The sequence below is a fragment of the Sprattus sprattus genome (genome assembly GCF_963457725.1).
Source record: "Sprattus sprattus genome assembly, chromosome: 5".
In the NCBI taxonomy this organism is placed as follows: Eukaryota; Metazoa; Chordata; class Actinopteri; order Clupeiformes; family Clupeidae; genus Sprattus; species Sprattus sprattus.
This window is the reverse complement of record NC_137924.1, coordinates 44,845,618-44,863,466: the sequence shown is the minus strand read 5'-3', so window position 1 is coordinate 44,863,466 and position 17,849 is coordinate 44,845,618. Positions and strand designations below refer to the sequence as shown.

Genomic DNA, 17,849 nt, shown 5'->3' with positions numbered 1-17,849 from the left:
AGATGGCCTTCATAAAATCACAAGTGAAGAGGCTCAGTGTAAGTGCTACTTGGCTGTTGCTTGCTGTGTAACCTGAAAAGACGTGGGCTGCTCACAGGAGGCGTTTGCAGGTGATTTAAGAACCTGGCAACCCGCTGGCTCCAGGCTTGAGTCCTCAGCTGCAGAGGAGCCCGGGGCTGCGTGTGTGTGTTATGCAGATATACTTCTCTTAGTGAACGCAGAGGCAAAGCATAGACACCGTGAATATAGTCTTAGTAAAAAAAAACAGTTGATTTTTATGTAAGGATGCAAAATGAAATCATAAAATACACTTGAGGAATTCACATGGCAGAAAATGAGCGAACAGTTCAACAAAAACTGTCTTTGGCACATCATACATAAACATTAAAAAGCAAAAACAAATAATTAAAAAACGAGAAAACCTAAATGTAAACAAGACAACCAGTTATTTAAAAAAAACACGACAAATAAAAACATTACAGAAACACGTAAACGTAATGGCGTCAAGATTTTGGTAACATGACCGCTCCTTTCCCCCCCAAAACTAAAAACTCTTGTTTTTTTAATTTGTTGTCTCAGTTCTGCATCTGTGTCTTCGGAGTGCAAAAACCGCGTCTTCTTGTGTGCCAGGCAAGTGTGCCAAGCGTGGTGGGGGTCATCAACAGTGGGAGTGCGGGCTGAATGGGGTGGGGGTGTGGGGGGGCTGCAGAGCCTCAAGTCAACCCCAGTACCACTCACCCTCTCCTGGAGGATGGTAGGACAGTCTGTCCTTGTACCCGCCTCCACACAAGGTCTTTTTTTTTTTAGTGCAAATAGACTACAGTCTCTGGTCCAGAGTTCAGTTCCTGCCAGGGTCATTTTCTGAAAGGCGACGAGGCTGTGTTTGGTTTTGCTCCAGGTACGGGTCTGAAAAAGACAAAATTGAAGGAACCGTTGTGAGTGTGGGTGTAAAACATTACGTTTCACTGTGCTGCGTGTGGGTATAGTACGTGCTGTGACAAATGGTGCAAAGATTTTCTCTTTCTCGTTTCCGTCCTTGGCCATAACTCAAGCCCACGGAGGTGGCCCTTGAGATGGATAATGGTGGCCCAGGTGCCAGCCAGAATACAGGGATCTGTGGAGTCTGGTTTGCCAATGGAGTGACATCCAGTACGACTATATGATAATATGGAACCATATAATGAGGATGAAATACAGCGAGGAAATGGAACTGGGAAAATGGATAGCCCCTAGTTATGTCCTGCGGATTAACATATCATTGTCAGCATGTAGCTTTCTCAACCCAACTAACTACATCCTTTGCTCTGGGCATGGGATGCAACACAGTTTCCTATATGTGTCTAGTTACAAGCAAACATTCCGAATGTGTAGGCAGTTTTTGTGGATTATTGAATGGTAGAAACGCTTTAATAACAATTAATTTCTACCTTTTTTCATCTGTGAAACGTTTAATCACTAAAGCTCAGCGAGGTAAAAAAAAACGATCCATACGCTCGGAATCTTAGCAGTGCTGCGGACATCAACCAAACATGGGCTGCCCTCGCCACGGCCTCCTTCCTAATTAGCCGCAGCCAGTCTCTGCTGAAGACGGATGCCTGGGTGTTATTCTCTTAAGTCGCCACGACGCTGGGCCTGGCGCATTGATTACTGCGGCGGAGCGTACGGAGGGCTTAAAGAGCTCAGGGGGTGCTGAAGTATAAATTTGTGTGTGTGTGTGTGTCTACGTGTGTGTGTGTGTGTGTGTGTCTGTGTTTATGTGTGTGGGTGTGTGTCTGTGTCTATGTGTGTGTGTGTCTGTGTCTGTGTCTATGTGTGTGTGTGTGTGTGTGTGTGTGTGTGTGTGTGTGTGTGTGTGTGTGTGTGTGTGTGTGTGTGTGTGTGTCTGTGTGTCTGTGTGTGTCCGTGTCTGTGTCTGTGTGTGTGTGTGTGTGTGTGTGTGTGTGCTGACAACGTGGAGACAACGTGGCACCTGCATCGTCGGCATGGGCCGGTACCTGCCGGGAAGGACTTATCTGTCGGCGCGTTAAGCCGCGCCTGAGTGCCTCCATGCCTCCCCAGGCTTTGCAGCTTTAGCAGTAAACAACTGTAGATAAGGCGATATGGGGTTCAGGCCCGGCCATTTCTCCCTTACATTCTCTCAACTTAAGTTTATGCTGGGTTTGTTTATGGAATGTGATCAAAGCATTTCTTCTTCTTTTCTTTTTTAAGAGAGCATGTTTGGGATGTCATTTTCAGCTTTAGGTTTCAGGTGGATTACATTGTATAAAAAGTAGCTCCAAACTGATGCAGTATAATTTATTCTAGCGTTTATTCCAAAACCTACAGGACTGATTATATAATTGTACTCAGAATTCTCTATTCTCAGCTATTCTCCTGCATTAGCATGTGTTAGACTACATTATCCCTGGTTTTGTCTGGCGAGTGACATTAAATAAATGCTGAGCCGGTGGATACACGGGCAAATGGCTTGCCTACCGAGCGTCTCCTTAAGAAGAGTGAGAGCTCTTATGGACCTGGACGCTGATTCAGTATTCCACTGGGTCAAAGACCTGATTTACATCAAAGTCGTGAAACACCACTAACCAAAGCACGCTTTGCCAACTGATTCATAAGTTGGTTAAGAGTTTTTAAAACAGCACCGCTGATCTGAAAGGAGAGTTAAAATATCCCATGTAGTATTAATGTGGAGAGGTAAGAATAATGAATAAGGAAGTAATAATAATAAATAACAATGAAGAATAATGATGCGGCAGGAGGCACCTCTTCAGCTACCTGCCTTTCTCCTAACGAACATTTGAACTGGCTGGACTTGGGGGGCCTGCATAGGGATGCCAGTTGTGCTTGCGACTGGCCCTTGACCAGTATATGGGTTATTGAATACATAAATTGACCTCGGTGACCGCTGATGGCTTACACCAGAGTGTGATTTAAAAGCTGCTCTTCTGGCCAGGCTAATTCAGTTGTGGTTAATCAGTGCAAGACAGAATTACAGTACTTGTTTTCTCTACTGATGTCTGCACTTAGAATGATTTATTTGCAAACAGAATGGACTCGCTTTACATATCTTTAAAACAGATTATTCCAGTGATTCGGTAATGGAGCTGATGGATTGATGTGGTGTAATGGACAATTAATTTTAATGAGTCATGACTGTCTGATGAATGAGCTGAAACCAACTGATGATTAATTGGTTGACATGGCGACGTGGTGATGAGAAACACCTTATTCTAATGATGTGTAATTACCTCAAAACAGGAAGGGAAAAAATGAACCACAGTGGCAGTTTAGAATCCTGATAAGGCCTTGAGCCAAAATAGTCACTTCCATACCTGTAGCTCAACTTAAAGAGGAAGGGACTACCAACACTAAGATCATAGATCTGGTTCCCAGGGAGCAAACATATTGACTACAATATGCAGCTGCTCTATGCCCTTAGTTAGTTAGTTAGTTATCCCTTAGATCAATGTGAACTTGGCATATAAAGAGGTACACCAGTATCTATGTAAATGTTATGGGCAGTTAAAAAATGTATTTGTTTATTTATTTGTTTGTTTGTTTGTCTGCGGTTCTCTTGCTCACCTGAGTGCTTTGAGAGGAGGCGTGGACGACACCATGCCCACAGGCTTGGGCCTCACGACGGGCGGCATCATCACCAGCAGTCCCCCTGAGGAGGGTTTGGCCGGGGTGGCCCGGGCGGGGCTGAGGGGCAGGGGCCTCTGGGGAGGGGAGGACGAGTGGCGGGGCTGCAGCTCAGACACCAGCTGGAGAAAAAGACAAAGGGAGAGAGAGAGAGAGAGAGAGAGAAACCGAGAGAGAGAGATAGAGAGAGAGAGGGAGTGAGAGAGAGAGAGAGAGACACTTAGCTTTCCATCCTCTAACCACAATATCTTTTTCCTATTGCACGTACAGTATGTGTCAATTTAACTCCTTAATGCATGTTTACCATCAACGTGCAGGCAACTTCCAAGCCCAACACCATCCCATTTTCCATTCTTGTCCCTGCAGCCTTTACCTCGGCTCTAACCCTCATCCAAATTAATCCCTGATTACTGCTGCAGTGGCTCCAGCTAATTCCCTGGGATTCCTGAACTGTGAAGGTGAAAATACAGTAGCCCCGACACGGGCGAGAAATAAAATACAAATAGCATTTGCGGCGTCGCTGGTCGTGAGAAAGTTTGTGGTAATCCAATTTGAGGCCGCACCAGCTGAGAAATGTAATTTCGCCGGCGATATGCTCCAGACTGTCTCTCTTTGTTTTGATTAGCCGACGAAGTCGAGCGAAAGCCGGGGCACAGAAGAACGGAGGGGAAGAAAGGAAGAAAGGAATAAAGAAAGAATAAAGAAGAAAAGGTGACAACAATGAACGCTGTCTGCGCAATATCGCAATCGAAGTCAATCAGATTTGAGGAGCACAGCGGCAGGCAGAACACACTGCCTAATGATCAATACGATGCCAGAGAATATATCTTCCCGGTAATTCTGAGAATAATTCCTCCCCGCAGTATTTCATTTGGCTGTAATAACCCCCTGTGCCGCCCCACTGTGCACTGCTTCAGTAGTGGGATAGAAACATAGACATGCAGGCCTCTCCAAACCTCAGCTGTCTACATTTCAAACATCCGTACTGTGTGGCATATTCTCTCGCACATATACGGGGCCCCCTGAATCTTCTGATGAATTTAAAACTTCAAAAATCTTTACCGCCTGGGATGTTCCGAGGTCCCTATTCACTCATATTGTTACATTGTTACATCCCTATGTGAAGAGACAGAGAGGCCTACCAGAGGGGAGCGCGTGGGGTTGAGAGGAAGAGGCTTTTTGGGCGGGCTGAGCTTGTGGGACTGTGCGGGGGACTTGGGTGGTGCGGCGGGCGGCTTGCTGGCGGGTATGGGTGGCCGTGCCCCCTTGGCATCCCGGGGAGATAGGTGGGGGGAGGGGGCCGGCCGGAGCGGACGCACCACGTTCACCAGCTGCGAGCTATTAGGCGTGGGGATGGGCCTGAGAGGAAGGACTTCTTTGCTGGTGTGAGGAATCTGGAGAGAGAGAGAAAGACAGAAGGATATTTTAGACCGTTTTTTTTTACACACCTTGCCAACACTACACTATATATCTACTTTATACTATTAATACTATATATTATAACACGGGTAGATGGAATTATAACACGGGTAGATGGAATCCACCATTCTGAGAGTGAGCTCCGGGGTGTGCTATATTCAACGGTATAGTAACTGTACGACCTGTTTTCATCTACCTGAGCATTCCAAATCAGTGTGCACTCAAAAGAAAATATTTAACTAAGATGGCAGCGTGTTGTGGCTAATGTAGTGGGGAATGTTTCATGTGAATTAAGCTATCTACACGACTTTTTATATGTCTAAATTGACTCGGTTAGTTGTTTCTGAGTATTGTAAGTCTTTACTGAAAGTCTCGAATATTATTTGTAGGTGACTTTTAGCGCTTAGACCAAAAACCCATTGAAACACACGTAGCTTTTGTGCTAGGTCTAACAGACGTGAAGTTCCCAATGCTATTTGTCTGTTGCATAGCAACAGCCACACAAAGGGGGACTATTTTCTCTTGGTTACTGAAATGCGATACACAACGTTTGGTGTCTGCAACTTCTTTTGTGCTGAAAGGCAGCTTACTGTTTACTTTAATTGTACTTAATATTTATAAAGTCGCTGTCAACCGTGTTATAAAAGCAATAAGGTACTCGAGTCAGTACGGTATCGTCAATAATGTACTTGTTCGAGGGTTTGCCGCTGCGCGTCGGGCCTAACAACTCCCTCAAACAAGTACATTATTGACGATACCGTACTGCCTCTCGAACCTTATTGCTTAAATATATACTGTATATAATAAATATATATATATATATATGTATATATTCATGGCTATGCTAGTAATGATTATTTGGGAGTGACAGAAGTAGTAAGAGAACGTGAGACAGCATTTCATGAAAAAATTGGTAGATCAGAACAGATGGCATAATGACTGAGCCGGAGGTCAAAACAGAAATACCAGATGGATAACGTCAGTTTTTCCAATTTCCCAGAAAGAATCTTTCCCTCTTTACTCACCCCCTTTAGGTTAGTGCCCTTGTTGGAAGGTGCCACTACCTTCAGATGGAACGCCGGATTCAAGTGGCCATTCTTCCCCTTCTCCATAGAAGCCTTGTGTCTGCAGAGGACAGAATATGTTTTTTTCACCTTTTTTTCCACATCACATTTCTTTTACAGACATACAAAAAGTGAAGGTCGAACCGAAAATCTACAGGGAGTTTTTTTCTCCTTCTCTTTACGGCGTGCCCAGTTGAAACAGATTAGTCTGGTCTCAAGGTGCCTGCAACGCTGGATTATGTGTCTGCCAGACGGTAAATTGTCCTCACAAAACACTCAAAACTTTCTCAACGACTCCAAAAGCAGTCAAGAAAAAGTAATAACAGGCAAAAACTCGGAGGACAAGCGACTTTCGCCACCCTAAGTTGAAACCTAGTATACGCAACTTCATCAACATGCCTTGAATCATTCGTAGGACCTGGCCAATATATCTACTTAAGACAGACATACAAAACTACAGCAGACTCCAAAGTACAAGCACAACGCGCTTCCAAAGGATCTGTAGTCCGTACCTGCTGGCCTTGGTCTTCTCTCTATGCGTAAGCCACTTGTGGTAGTAGGAGCTCTTGATCTTGTAGCAGTAGAAGGAGATCAGGACCGTGGGGAGTAGCACCAGGAAAACAAAGAGCAGCCCGATGACCAAGCCCAGCTGACCTGCGGAGACAAAGCGTCAGTGTGTTAGAGTGTTCACTGGAGTCTCCACGGGCCTCGGCGCCGCTCAGATGCTTGCCGGTGCTGGGAGCGGCACGTTTATCCGCGGAAATCAAGTCTGTGCGTGGGGGAGAGAGACAGGGATTCTGACAGACACATAAAGAGAATGCGACCATGTCTGACACGTGGGTGGAAAAAAAGGTGTGAATACTCTTTTGTTCTGTTGTTACTTTCTCCGAAGATGTGAAACAAACAAACGTAACAAAAAAAACACAGTAAGACAGGTAAGAGGAAAAAACAGTGTCATTCACCAAACAGAGCGCTTCTTTGAGATACCACACAGATTTTTTTTAAAACCACAATGAGAGGCATGCGTACACATATGGCTCACGGAGTTGGGACTGACACCAGTTAAATGCCAAGGCCACTTCAGTCTGGCAAGGAAATGATGTGACGCACAGCTGGGCCTGTCTGCACGAGTTTGGCAGCCAGACTGGTGAGGAGCTAAGTGACAGCTGATTTAAATAATATATACGTGCGTTCGCGATTACAGAAAGATAAACTGCATTTCATGGCTTTGAGATAATGCCAGTGATAAGAGACCACTTCGCATTAGGGTCAAATTGATTCGTTGACAGTTGGAAATTGTCCATGGTTGTCCGTGCGACAAATCTCGCTAATTAAGATATGGTAATGTTATAGTGCGCTGAGCGCGGGGACAAGCTTGTGAATGCGGAATGAAATGGTATAACAATAGTGTGCGAGGGCTGGGCTCTTGGGGGCTGACTGAATGCGACATAATGGCTGGAACGTGCGTCTTGAAACTTGCCATTTTAAAAACGCATTTCAGAGTGCGTTAAGAGGCAGGCGCTGCGAAGGTTATGAATCCTTAATCAGCCCACAGAACAAGGTGTGGGAGGGGGGAAGTGAGTGAAAGAAAAGAGATGACCTTTCAGGAGGTGAATTTCCTGTCATGCTGGGAAAGAAAGAAAAGAAAGTAGAAAAAAACTAGTCCGCCCCGAATAGCACTTAGGAGGTGGCAGGCTGGGACGCCAACATAAAGCAGGATCTTCAGCTTGGGCCGTGGGAGGCTTGAGAGCTAAAAAATGAAGGGGAGAGGGGGGCCTAGAGAGAGAGGGAAGACAAAAAACCAAACAAACGAAACTCACTGTCGTACTGGACAGGCCCGCTGTCCACGCTGCCCCCCAGGCCTGGCTTCTCGCAGTAAGGGGGTGCCCACCCGCGGTTGCAGTGGCAGTTCCCGTTGCTGTTGCAAACCTGAGGGAAGATGGGCAGGAAACGGGAGGTGCTCAGAGGGAGGTAGTCACACAACTTTCATTTCATTTTCATTTCAAGAGTTCAAACGGGATCAATCTAACTCGTTGTGCAACTGGTTGCCCGATCAGCCTCAAGCTAGACTCGGCCTGTAAATAGCAAGGACTACTGTTTTTTTAATCTTTCTCTGGCTGTCTCTTGTCTCTTCAATCTTGTGGCAGTGCTTCCTTTTTACTGACAAACTGTAAGGGGTAAATGTACATCATGCTTGGTTTTCTGTCTTTTTTCAATTATTTATTTTTTATTCTGATTTGTTAGTTTTTCCCTTTCAAAGCTAGAACCAGATACAACAGCGCTGGCCACAACATAGGGAGACAGAGAGACACGGCAAGAGATAGTGAGACATGGCTGTGAGACCCTTCCTTCAGCCCCTAGGAATCAATACGGATCAAACAATGTTGCATGGAAACATAAATAGTGAGAGAAAGAGAGAGAGAGAATCAAAACAACAGTTGATAGCAGGATGTTGGGGTATGAAATGTCTTAATCCCCTGCTCAAAGCAGATCACAGGCTCTGGCATTTTCAAAGCGAGATCGAACAAATAAATACGAGAGAGAGAGAGAGAGAGAGAGAGAGAGAGAGAGAGAGAGAGAGAGAGGATTACATTTCTGTGCTTTGAGGTTTTTTTTCAAGACTTTAAGAAAAAACTGAATGGTAAAATAAATGACGGAGATTCCGCAGTGTGTGAAGAGGACCAAACACCTGCAGGGGCTGTTTGACAGGATTTAGGGGTGTGAAATTGTGCCTGTCTCCACTTGGCTGACAAACACTGACCTTGTGCTCGCAGACACGAAGAGGAACAAAAGACCGACCAAAACAAAAGTTTCAAGACCCGAAGGAAACAAGGCATCATCCATTTCAGATGACACTGCTGTCAGACACCTGGAATGCAGTTTTCATTCCACAAATCCCTACCACCTATCATTGAAGACATCTTCCCTGGAGGCAAGCAGCATAGCCTAAACTCAAAACTACATCAGCCATTTAGGATCACCATCAGCACCACAGCACTTTCAGAATGTGGACCGCATTAATCTAGTTCAGGGGCAACAACATCATTGTTATAGCTCTTTACATGTGTTATATTATTAAAGGTTATGAAGATTATTATATATAGCAACATCATTGTTATAGCTCTTTACATGTGTTTTATTATTAAAGGTTATGAAGATTATTATATATAACAACATCATTGTTATAGCTCTTAATATGTGTTGTATTATTATAGGTTATGAAGATTATTATATATAACGAAAGGTTCCCTTAAACTTAAACTCTCTTAAATGCTGTTTAACTGTGCTAGTCTTTATCCATCTAGATAATGTAATATGAACTAGCTATGAGCTGAGGTAAAATTTCAACCTCAGTTTGTTTACGGTCTTTCCAAATGATAATTTAAATTTTTCATGTAATCACTTTAAATCATCATGATTCACCGTGATTTTGGCATTTCTGCTGTCTGATAACATGATAACATTATGATCTTTTATTCCTGAAACAATATGGACATGGTTGATAACGGTTTATTATGGTTGACATGGGTCATAGGCATTATAATGTAGTAACATTGATGTAATGAATGAGTTATTACATCTTTTCCTTTCAGACCTAGGAATGGGTTGCATGCAGGACAACTCACCCCGTGACCATGGCAACGATCCAAGCAGTTCTCCAGCTCGGTGAAGGAGGCGTTCTGGCAGCGGCGATCTTTGCACACCTGCACACAAGCACACGGAACAGCACACTCACTTTCATACGGCACCAATGTAACCTACTGTTTGTGTCTAACAATCTAACTCAGCGTGGGCATCATAAGTGGTAGTGTGGAAAACACTACACAGCACAATGAGTCACTGAGGGCCAAGAGGCCAATCAACAGAATCCTGCTAAGTTCCAGGCTGTTGTTGTCGTTAACTTATTCATACCACCACAGGAGGAAGACCAAAGCCATTATTCATCAGAGTTAAGTTGTGATGTAATGCTTATCAAAGCTAACATAAAGCACAAGGTCTTGATGTAACGCTAATCAAACCTAACATAAAGCACAAGGTCAGGATGTAACGCTTATAGCATAATTTGAAATTTAATTGATTGTTTGGAACCATATGGGGGCAAGCCATTGAAAATCATCTCAGGCTCACACAGAACAACAAAAGGTCTGACGGCATTAGAAGTCTCATTCATTTACATTAAGAACTTTTAATTTATCTTAAAACAGTATGGCTAGAGCAGGACTTTCTCATACTTTTGGAAGGTGGAACTGATGGATTGACTGATAGATAGATAATAACTTTATTATTATTATCATTAGTTGTTAACCCATTTAGGCCTAAAGCGCCTGGAAAAAATGCCTGTAAAACCTATAGGCGATTTCAGAAAAGCCCCCAAAACCTGAAGTTTTTCTAGAAATTCAGCAATTGTGTCAACGCCTACTACATTACTGATTTCTCAGCCCCTGTAACAGATAGGAACACAATTCAAAAAGTATTTGAGAGCTTACACCTGTGGCTTTCATGAGAATTTGAATTTGTATTTACAAATATTTACAATATTTACATACACCTTCTCAAAAGTAAACAAAATATGTAAAAGTGCAGGATCAGCACAAAACAGTAGAAAAAAATGTAATAAGCTATATGACAAAGTATATAACAAAGTGAAATAAAGTATATAACTATATAATTATAAATATATAATTCTTATAGGGAAAGTTTTAACTTTTGAGTTGTTTACTTGTTTTATTATGAGCAGAAGGGAATACGATTAACATCTATTTTGTTGTCCGTGTAGTTTTTACATACCAGGGATATTTAATGCTCATTTGGACACTATGGATGGAGAATGGACCTGACAGTGCCAACCTCTGAGTTGTTTACTTGTTGTATTATGAGCAGAAGGGAATAAGATTTTGATCAACAATTATAACTATTTTGTTGTCCATGTAGTTTTTACATACCAGTGATATTTTTATGCTCATTTGGATACTATCACTGAGATACAGATGAACTAGTTTAGTGTCAAATATTCCATTAAAAGGGAAAAAAACAGGAATGATTCAAATAAAAAACAAAACTAATTTCAAGTACATCTTATTTATCAACTGATAAATACTGTATGCTGGGCTGAAATGGAAGGCAACCAAAGCATTCACTATAATAAAGTCAAACGAGGATTCAGTAGCATTAACTGATTATAAACAACATTCTATAGGGACTGATTATTGTTTTGAAATACTAGAATATATAGTAATGCAAAGAATAGAGAGTTGTCGATATAATTCGCTCGTTCACACTCGTTCACTGGAGAAAGTTTTAACAACATAGCAAGCTAGCTTAGTGTTAATATAGCCCTCTATGATACCATATTCCCTTTCATTTACCTCGAGTAAACCTACATTTAAGCAAGTAACAATCGTTAACAACTACAGATAACCATATTCTGTAACTACCAGTACTCACAACTCACTCCTTACTTTGAGCTATAATCCTGGCTGTCGCGGAGGAGACGTTACTTAGCAAAGCGAGAAAGCCAACGATTTTTTTTTTAAACTACTAATGGCAAAACATTTGAGGCACTATCACATGTCTATTCTGATGCATTTCATTGGCCCAGAGGCCGACACTTTGGGCAAATGTGAGGACCCTGCCTGATGTGAGTCCGCCAATAGGATGTCTAGAGTCCGCCGCTGCCTGATGTGAGTCCGCATGCGCAAACACAAACGGTTTACGGCAGAAGGCTCAGGAGCAAACTATCCAAGACGTGCATTCTCATACATGGTTTAATATCAACGTATCTGGCTTCTCTTAACGCATAATGTAGGTTTATTTAACGTAGTGTTTTATAATTTTGTCAACGGTTTACAGCATAAGGCTCAGTGTCAACATATGGGGCTATGTTGTATTACTGTTACTAGTAGGCTAATGAATGCACTGCTTAACTAATAATTCAATAAACATGAAGCTTAACATCATAAACCTTGGTGGATTTCAAACGTAAACAAATGCGCTTGTCATTCCACTTCATGCTGTAGCCTACACCACCAGCATTACCTGGCTCGTTGTACTACAATAGTGTCGCAAAGTTTGCGCATGCGGCCTCACATCAGGCAGGTCCTCACATTTGGCAGCGACACCCCCCTTATACAGAGAAAACGACACAAACGCTTTCCCGGCCTTAAAGGTAGAATGACGCAACAGCGCTCCCGGCTTTAATGGTAGAACAGCGGTAATGCTTTCCCGGCTTAAATGGGTTAATGATAATAATAATGATGCATTTTATTTGTAACGCACTCTTCATTCAAAAGAATCTCAGAGTGCCAACACAGTTGTTGTTTTTCTGCTTCTTCTTAATTATCTTGCTCGTTCTCAATCAGAGCGGTAATTGGGGTATTTTTCTTTGTTTTTGTGCAACTGTCCCTTGAAATTCACGAGTGAGAGGTCCATGACCACACGCTCCACTTGCAAGGTCGTCACTCCCAATCCAAGTTGGAGACCATGAAAATGATTATAAAACTAGGCTTGACATGACACGAGTTAACATGGGTGCAGCTGTTTCTTAAGAACACAATACGTATTGTCAATCTGAGTTAAAGGCTCATACCGGTAGATATCAGTCTGCCAGTCCACACCTCATCACAGCATGACTCCCTTGGAACCCCACAGTGGCTATTTTCATTTGATTTAAATGATATATTTATTTTGCAGGCATACTGTCATGCTGCAGTGAGCAGCCTTAATTAACTACAGACCATCGGACCTTTCAAAACACTGACACAAAACATCCTTGCCTTTATAGAACAACAAAGTGGAGCGCCAGATCTGACTGAACTACATTGAGAGGAGTGAGAAATCTGTGGCCGTGCACAGCCACAACAGAAGGAGGCAACATCCCCAGCAGCGTCACCAGGTCACATGATCACCAGCAGACATCACCAGGTCACATGATCACCAGCAGACATCACCAGGTCACATGATCACCAGTTAAACTGGAAAACTGGGGACCAGGACTACCATGCATGGATTACCAGGTAGGATGTGATCTTGTACTTCATCATTGCGTGAGTTGAGACCAAGAGCTATATTCATACTATATAATTCATTTTATGCTTTGCTCTATGTGCTGAGACCAACCCCCTTTTGGTTGATACAAGACACCACCTCACCCCTGAGTACTCAAGGTTTTCAAGTAATGGTTACTCAATTTCTAAAATTAAGTAACTCATTTTAAAATGAAGTACTGGTGCGCCCCCTATTGTGGTTATGGAATAACACTGTTTCACTGTGGTGACATACAGGACAAGGCTACTGACAGCAAGTACTTTAACTTTCCAGCTCTTCTAAACACACACACACACACACACACACACACAAACACACCAACTGCTGCCATTTCAAGACAATGTCCATTTATATGTTGTAGTAAAACCTATTTTAACTTGAAGCGGATGGAGACATCATTGCACCAGATGTCCTCTACCCTAATGTCTCCCCTTGGGTCTGTTACAAATTCACTCCAGACAAGGCCAGTGTCGACGCTCTGCCCCTGCACCTGGGTGGAATATGTGTGTTTTGTTTGTTTGTTTTTTCGCTGGAATTTTCTACCAGTGAACTTCTTGTGGGACGCCTCTGTGATAGTGTTGATGTTGATGACTTTACCTCCACCAGCCCAAAGGGTGGATCTCTGAGGTCTACAAGCTGCTACCACATGGGTGCACAACAATACCACAGGGGTAGACATTTACTTGGCAAGTGTCTGTATTCTGCTAGAGCACTGCTGCCGCTAGCTCCAATCTCCGCCTCATTGCACATTAAACGTTCTTATTACAACAGTTGTGCCCATGGAGCTGCAGTGTGCTTTCTGGTACAGGAGTGCAACAATGTGGCTGCCATGTCCTCTACCTGTAGGACACGAACAGGCAAACCCCCACAGTCCGACAGATTTGGCAGTGTTGAAGGTCATCTACAACATTTACATGGCAGGCAGTGTCATTTTTTCAGTAAAAACTGTAATTAGTATTGTTATTTGAGGCACGGTGAGAGGGACTAATTAGTAAAAGTGCCAGAACCTGAACTTGTGGGACAACAACTAGAACTTGTGGAAAAAGACACAAGAGCTGTCTTAGCTGTCTTAACACAGTTTATCCTTTGAGTGCGTGATGAAAGCTAATAAGACTTTGATATTTGCTTTACAAGTAGCCTACATTTGCTCATTAATGTGTTGTTAGTTGAGTCAACACAGGAAGGTGCATTCATTATTAACAGTGAGTGATGCGCATAGAATCCCTGATGTTATACAGACATTGTTACTGTAGGAAATGTCATGTATCATGTAGTACTGCAGTGGCATTTGGAAATAAACAAACGATAAAAAGTGTTTGTTTGTCGAATATTGGAGTGCATTATGGACAACATAACTTTGTTGACAAACCATAGACTTTTTTGAGCTTTATTGAAGTCCATTTAGAAGCTACTAGGTGGCTAGATCTAGCCACCTCCCCGTGCTGTTAGCTGATACTGCCCTAATAATTAAAGATAAACTCTTGATTGAACAGTTTATATCCACAAAGCATTTTGGACCATCTTGTCGTACAATTCAAAACCACCAACAATTTTGGCATACTTGCCAATGATCTGGTGAACATCAGAGTATCAGTTGTTTGTTCGCCAAAGATAACCATTGTTGACCGGATTGCTCCGAGAATATCCAATATTGCGGCGTGAAAAAGATGATCTGCACTCATTGTTGTTTGTTCCCTTAACTCCCGGATGAGTGTCTCAGGAAAATTGACTTACAAGAATTGGGCATGAATTGTGAGAACTGAAATTGGAAGTATAGAGTTGAATTTTCAGAGGATCAAATACAATATCAAATTAATTTAATTTCATAATACAACAATCAGTTTCAAGTTTATTGGAATTCAGTTCCAAACTAATAATTTCAATGTCAAATGATGCTATTAAGATTCTGTTTTTGCAATCATTCAAGTTAAATAATACAAATTAAAATTCAGGTTCAGGCAATTTAGTTTCTAGTGACACATATTTCTGGCCACAGGCAGTAGTCAAACATCGCTGCACTGTAAAGATCAAACCAAACTACCATGGATTTGAATTACAGTAAAATAATTTGTATTGGAAGGCTTCTCTGAACCATCTTCATGGGTTCTTTAAGAGATTCTTCTATACCGAATATTTCCACACACACAAAAATAAAAAGATTCTTCAGTCCTGGCAAGGGTTCTACTTTACTAGAATATCCAAAACAATCGATGTTAAATCAGAGGAAGTCTTCAAAAGGTTAAAGGTCTTAAGCTTCTTTTGCACCAATGACCAGGCGTCCTTCAGGGTTATTTGACCAAGGTTTAACTCATGTTTTGTCAATTCAGACCAAGTCAGTCAACATGGGTTATGGCCATTTGAATGAGACCTGGGTCGCACCCCTTATAAAGCCAATGTAAAGTCTTGCCTAGGGCAACAACACCGTCAAGGCCTGCCCTGAGGATAGGATTCATCATGCTCACACAGGGGCCAGAGGATGGCGATGGATTAAATTAAGTGAACCAGTGAGACTAATTTGTACTGCCCTGCTTGTCAGCAGCCTGGATTGTGCCCATTCATACCTAAATCTACCCACGCCAACCCTCGCACGACCCAGGTTGAGAAGGGTCGAGAAGCCGTGTTGAGTAATGCAGGTTAACCCTTTCAAATGTAAAATCAACGTGGGTTGAGCCCTGGTTGAAGTGTTGGTATAAATGGGGTTTTACAGAGTTCTGTTTGGCTGTTAATATCTGTGTCGGGTATTGACAACCCAAGCAGCTATAGCTTATCAAAATGTACTGTGACAACCTAAAGGCATCCAAGTTAGCAATGGCACACAGCTCCCCTTCATCTGGACCGCTCTTCTGATTCTACTCTGCAGCAATTTAAATCTCCCTCAAAATACACCTAAGGGTCTCAATTCTGATACAGTATAAATCAAATAAAAGTTCAGTTCATTAAAGCAAAACTGCTATTATAAATTGTTCTGCTATGGAGATCAGCTAGAGAACTCTTAGTTGCTACTCGTTTGTAATACTTAGCAATGGCAAAAGTGATCAGCTTGGATACCCACTCACCTTCCCCTCGCCACATTTGGTGCCCGTTATGACCAGGCCAGGGTCAGGCAGGTCGCCCTGCCCCTCCTGGGTGGTATAGACGTAGGTGCCCCTGCACTTGACGTCCATGCCGTTCCTGCGGATGGTGGTGTCGATGGACACGGCGTTGGTGCCCTTCGGCTTCTTGGCGGCGCTGTGGCACTGAATCTTGCCACACTTGGCATCACTGGGTGAGGAGACGTGACAATGGCCACAACCCCCAAATTTCACACGACAAAAAGAGAAAACCCAAATCAATGGCTGTAATTGCAGTCCTTTATCCTCTTGGCCAAATGGTTCTCAAAGAGTGCTTTCAGAGTCAGAGTAATAACAGAGTCTGAACATAATACCTTTTGTCGCACTTGACATAGTTGCCCTGGGCGTCCTTCCCACAGTTGCCAAAAGCGTTGCCTGCCACGTTCACGTCCTGAAAGCAGGCATCATGTGCGGGACGGGCACCTGATATGAGATGGGTATTTTCAGCATTAAAACCACAGTGTGCCAAACCCAAGCAGTTTGCTGATGCTTAAGAATGCCTCAGAGCAAAGGCTATGACTTCTGCAAGAGCTTAGCTTTGAAACTTAAAACCTGACACTTTGAGGCTTATAAAAGGACACTTTGAAGCTTAAACCCTGATACTTATGACCTCTGCCTTTAAGAGCCTACTAGTGAACCAAAGAAGTAGAATAATGTATATTCCCTCTCACCTGACCACGGTGACCTGTTTTTATGTCAGGAGATGCGCATGTGCACCATTCCAGTTATCAATACTGTATTGAATTTTATTTTACCACTATAATGTTCACCTTTGCAATATGCCAAACGCATAATGTATCATGCTTAATCTCTTTTCAGCCATGGTGAGGCACATCTAGAGGTGGGCAAGAGATAAGAATAACTGCAATGGCTCTCTCTGTTCTCTGATTCCCTATTTGAACATTCAGCTCGGCTTGTGCGTAGTTAGCGAGATGACCGTCTTACCGTAGCCCCACAGCTGCAGACACTGAGCCTCGTGGGTCAGGCACATGCCGTTGTAGCAGTAGGCATGGCCGCTCTGGCACTTGGATCCGTCCAGCAGGTAGACGTTGGCTGGGCAGTAGGGCGAGCCGCCCGTGCAGTACTCGGGCAGGTCACATGATCCGGCTGGCCCACGGCACATGGTGCCCGCCTGCTTCAGCTGAGGGGGATGGAAGGGTGGAAGGGAGGAGGGAAAGAAGAGCAGAGAGGAGAGGGAGCAGGATGGACAGATGGAAGGAACGAGAGTGAGCGATGGTGAGGTAATAAATGATAGAGGGATGGCGATGAGAGACAGAAGAAAGAGACAGGGAGAGACCAAGGGAAACACTTCAATTAAATTAGCTACTTTAAAAGCAGTTGTTTGTTTTTCTTAAATCTGCCCAGTAGCCCTAGCTTGGAATTAACCCCGGTTAACAGAGTCGAGGAGAAACAAAAAAAAAATGTGCCTTAAGGTTTTTTTCTTTTTTTTAAAAACGAAATTGGGCTTTCCCTTTTAACTAGGCTTAAAAACTGTTTCAGTGATGTGGCCCAAAATGGCAAGCCAACTGTGTGGCTGATTCACCACACTGCTGAAAGAGAGAGATAAGCAGAT

General features: G+C 43.1%; 1 protein-coding gene across 1 annotated transcript in view; it reads right to left on the bottom strand.

The window, feature by feature from the left end:
* Positions 1-251: 251 nt before the first annotated feature.
* adam19a (ADAM metallopeptidase domain 19a) overlaps positions 252-17,849 on the bottom strand; it is a 120,374-nt gene continuing 102,776 nt past the window's right edge. Inside the window, exons 14-23 of the mRNA XM_080839355.1 lie at positions 17,222-17,417; positions 16,591-16,699; positions 16,223-16,427; positions 9,749-9,826; positions 7,943-8,051; positions 6,635-6,776; positions 6,084-6,183; positions 4,782-5,033; positions 3,580-3,761; positions 252-906 (exon numbers count right to left, since the gene is read on the bottom strand). Coding sequence (XP_080695481.1) covers positions 855-906; positions 3,580-3,761; positions 4,782-5,033; positions 6,084-6,183; positions 6,635-6,776; positions 7,943-8,051; positions 9,749-9,826; positions 16,223-16,427; positions 16,591-16,699; positions 17,222-17,417 — 1,425 coding nt within the window. The 3' untranslated portion in view covers positions 252-854. The remainder of the gene's footprint in view (positions 907-3,579; positions 3,762-4,781; positions 5,034-6,083; positions 6,184-6,634; positions 6,777-7,942; positions 8,052-9,748; positions 9,827-16,222; positions 16,428-16,590; positions 16,700-17,221; positions 17,418-17,849) is intronic.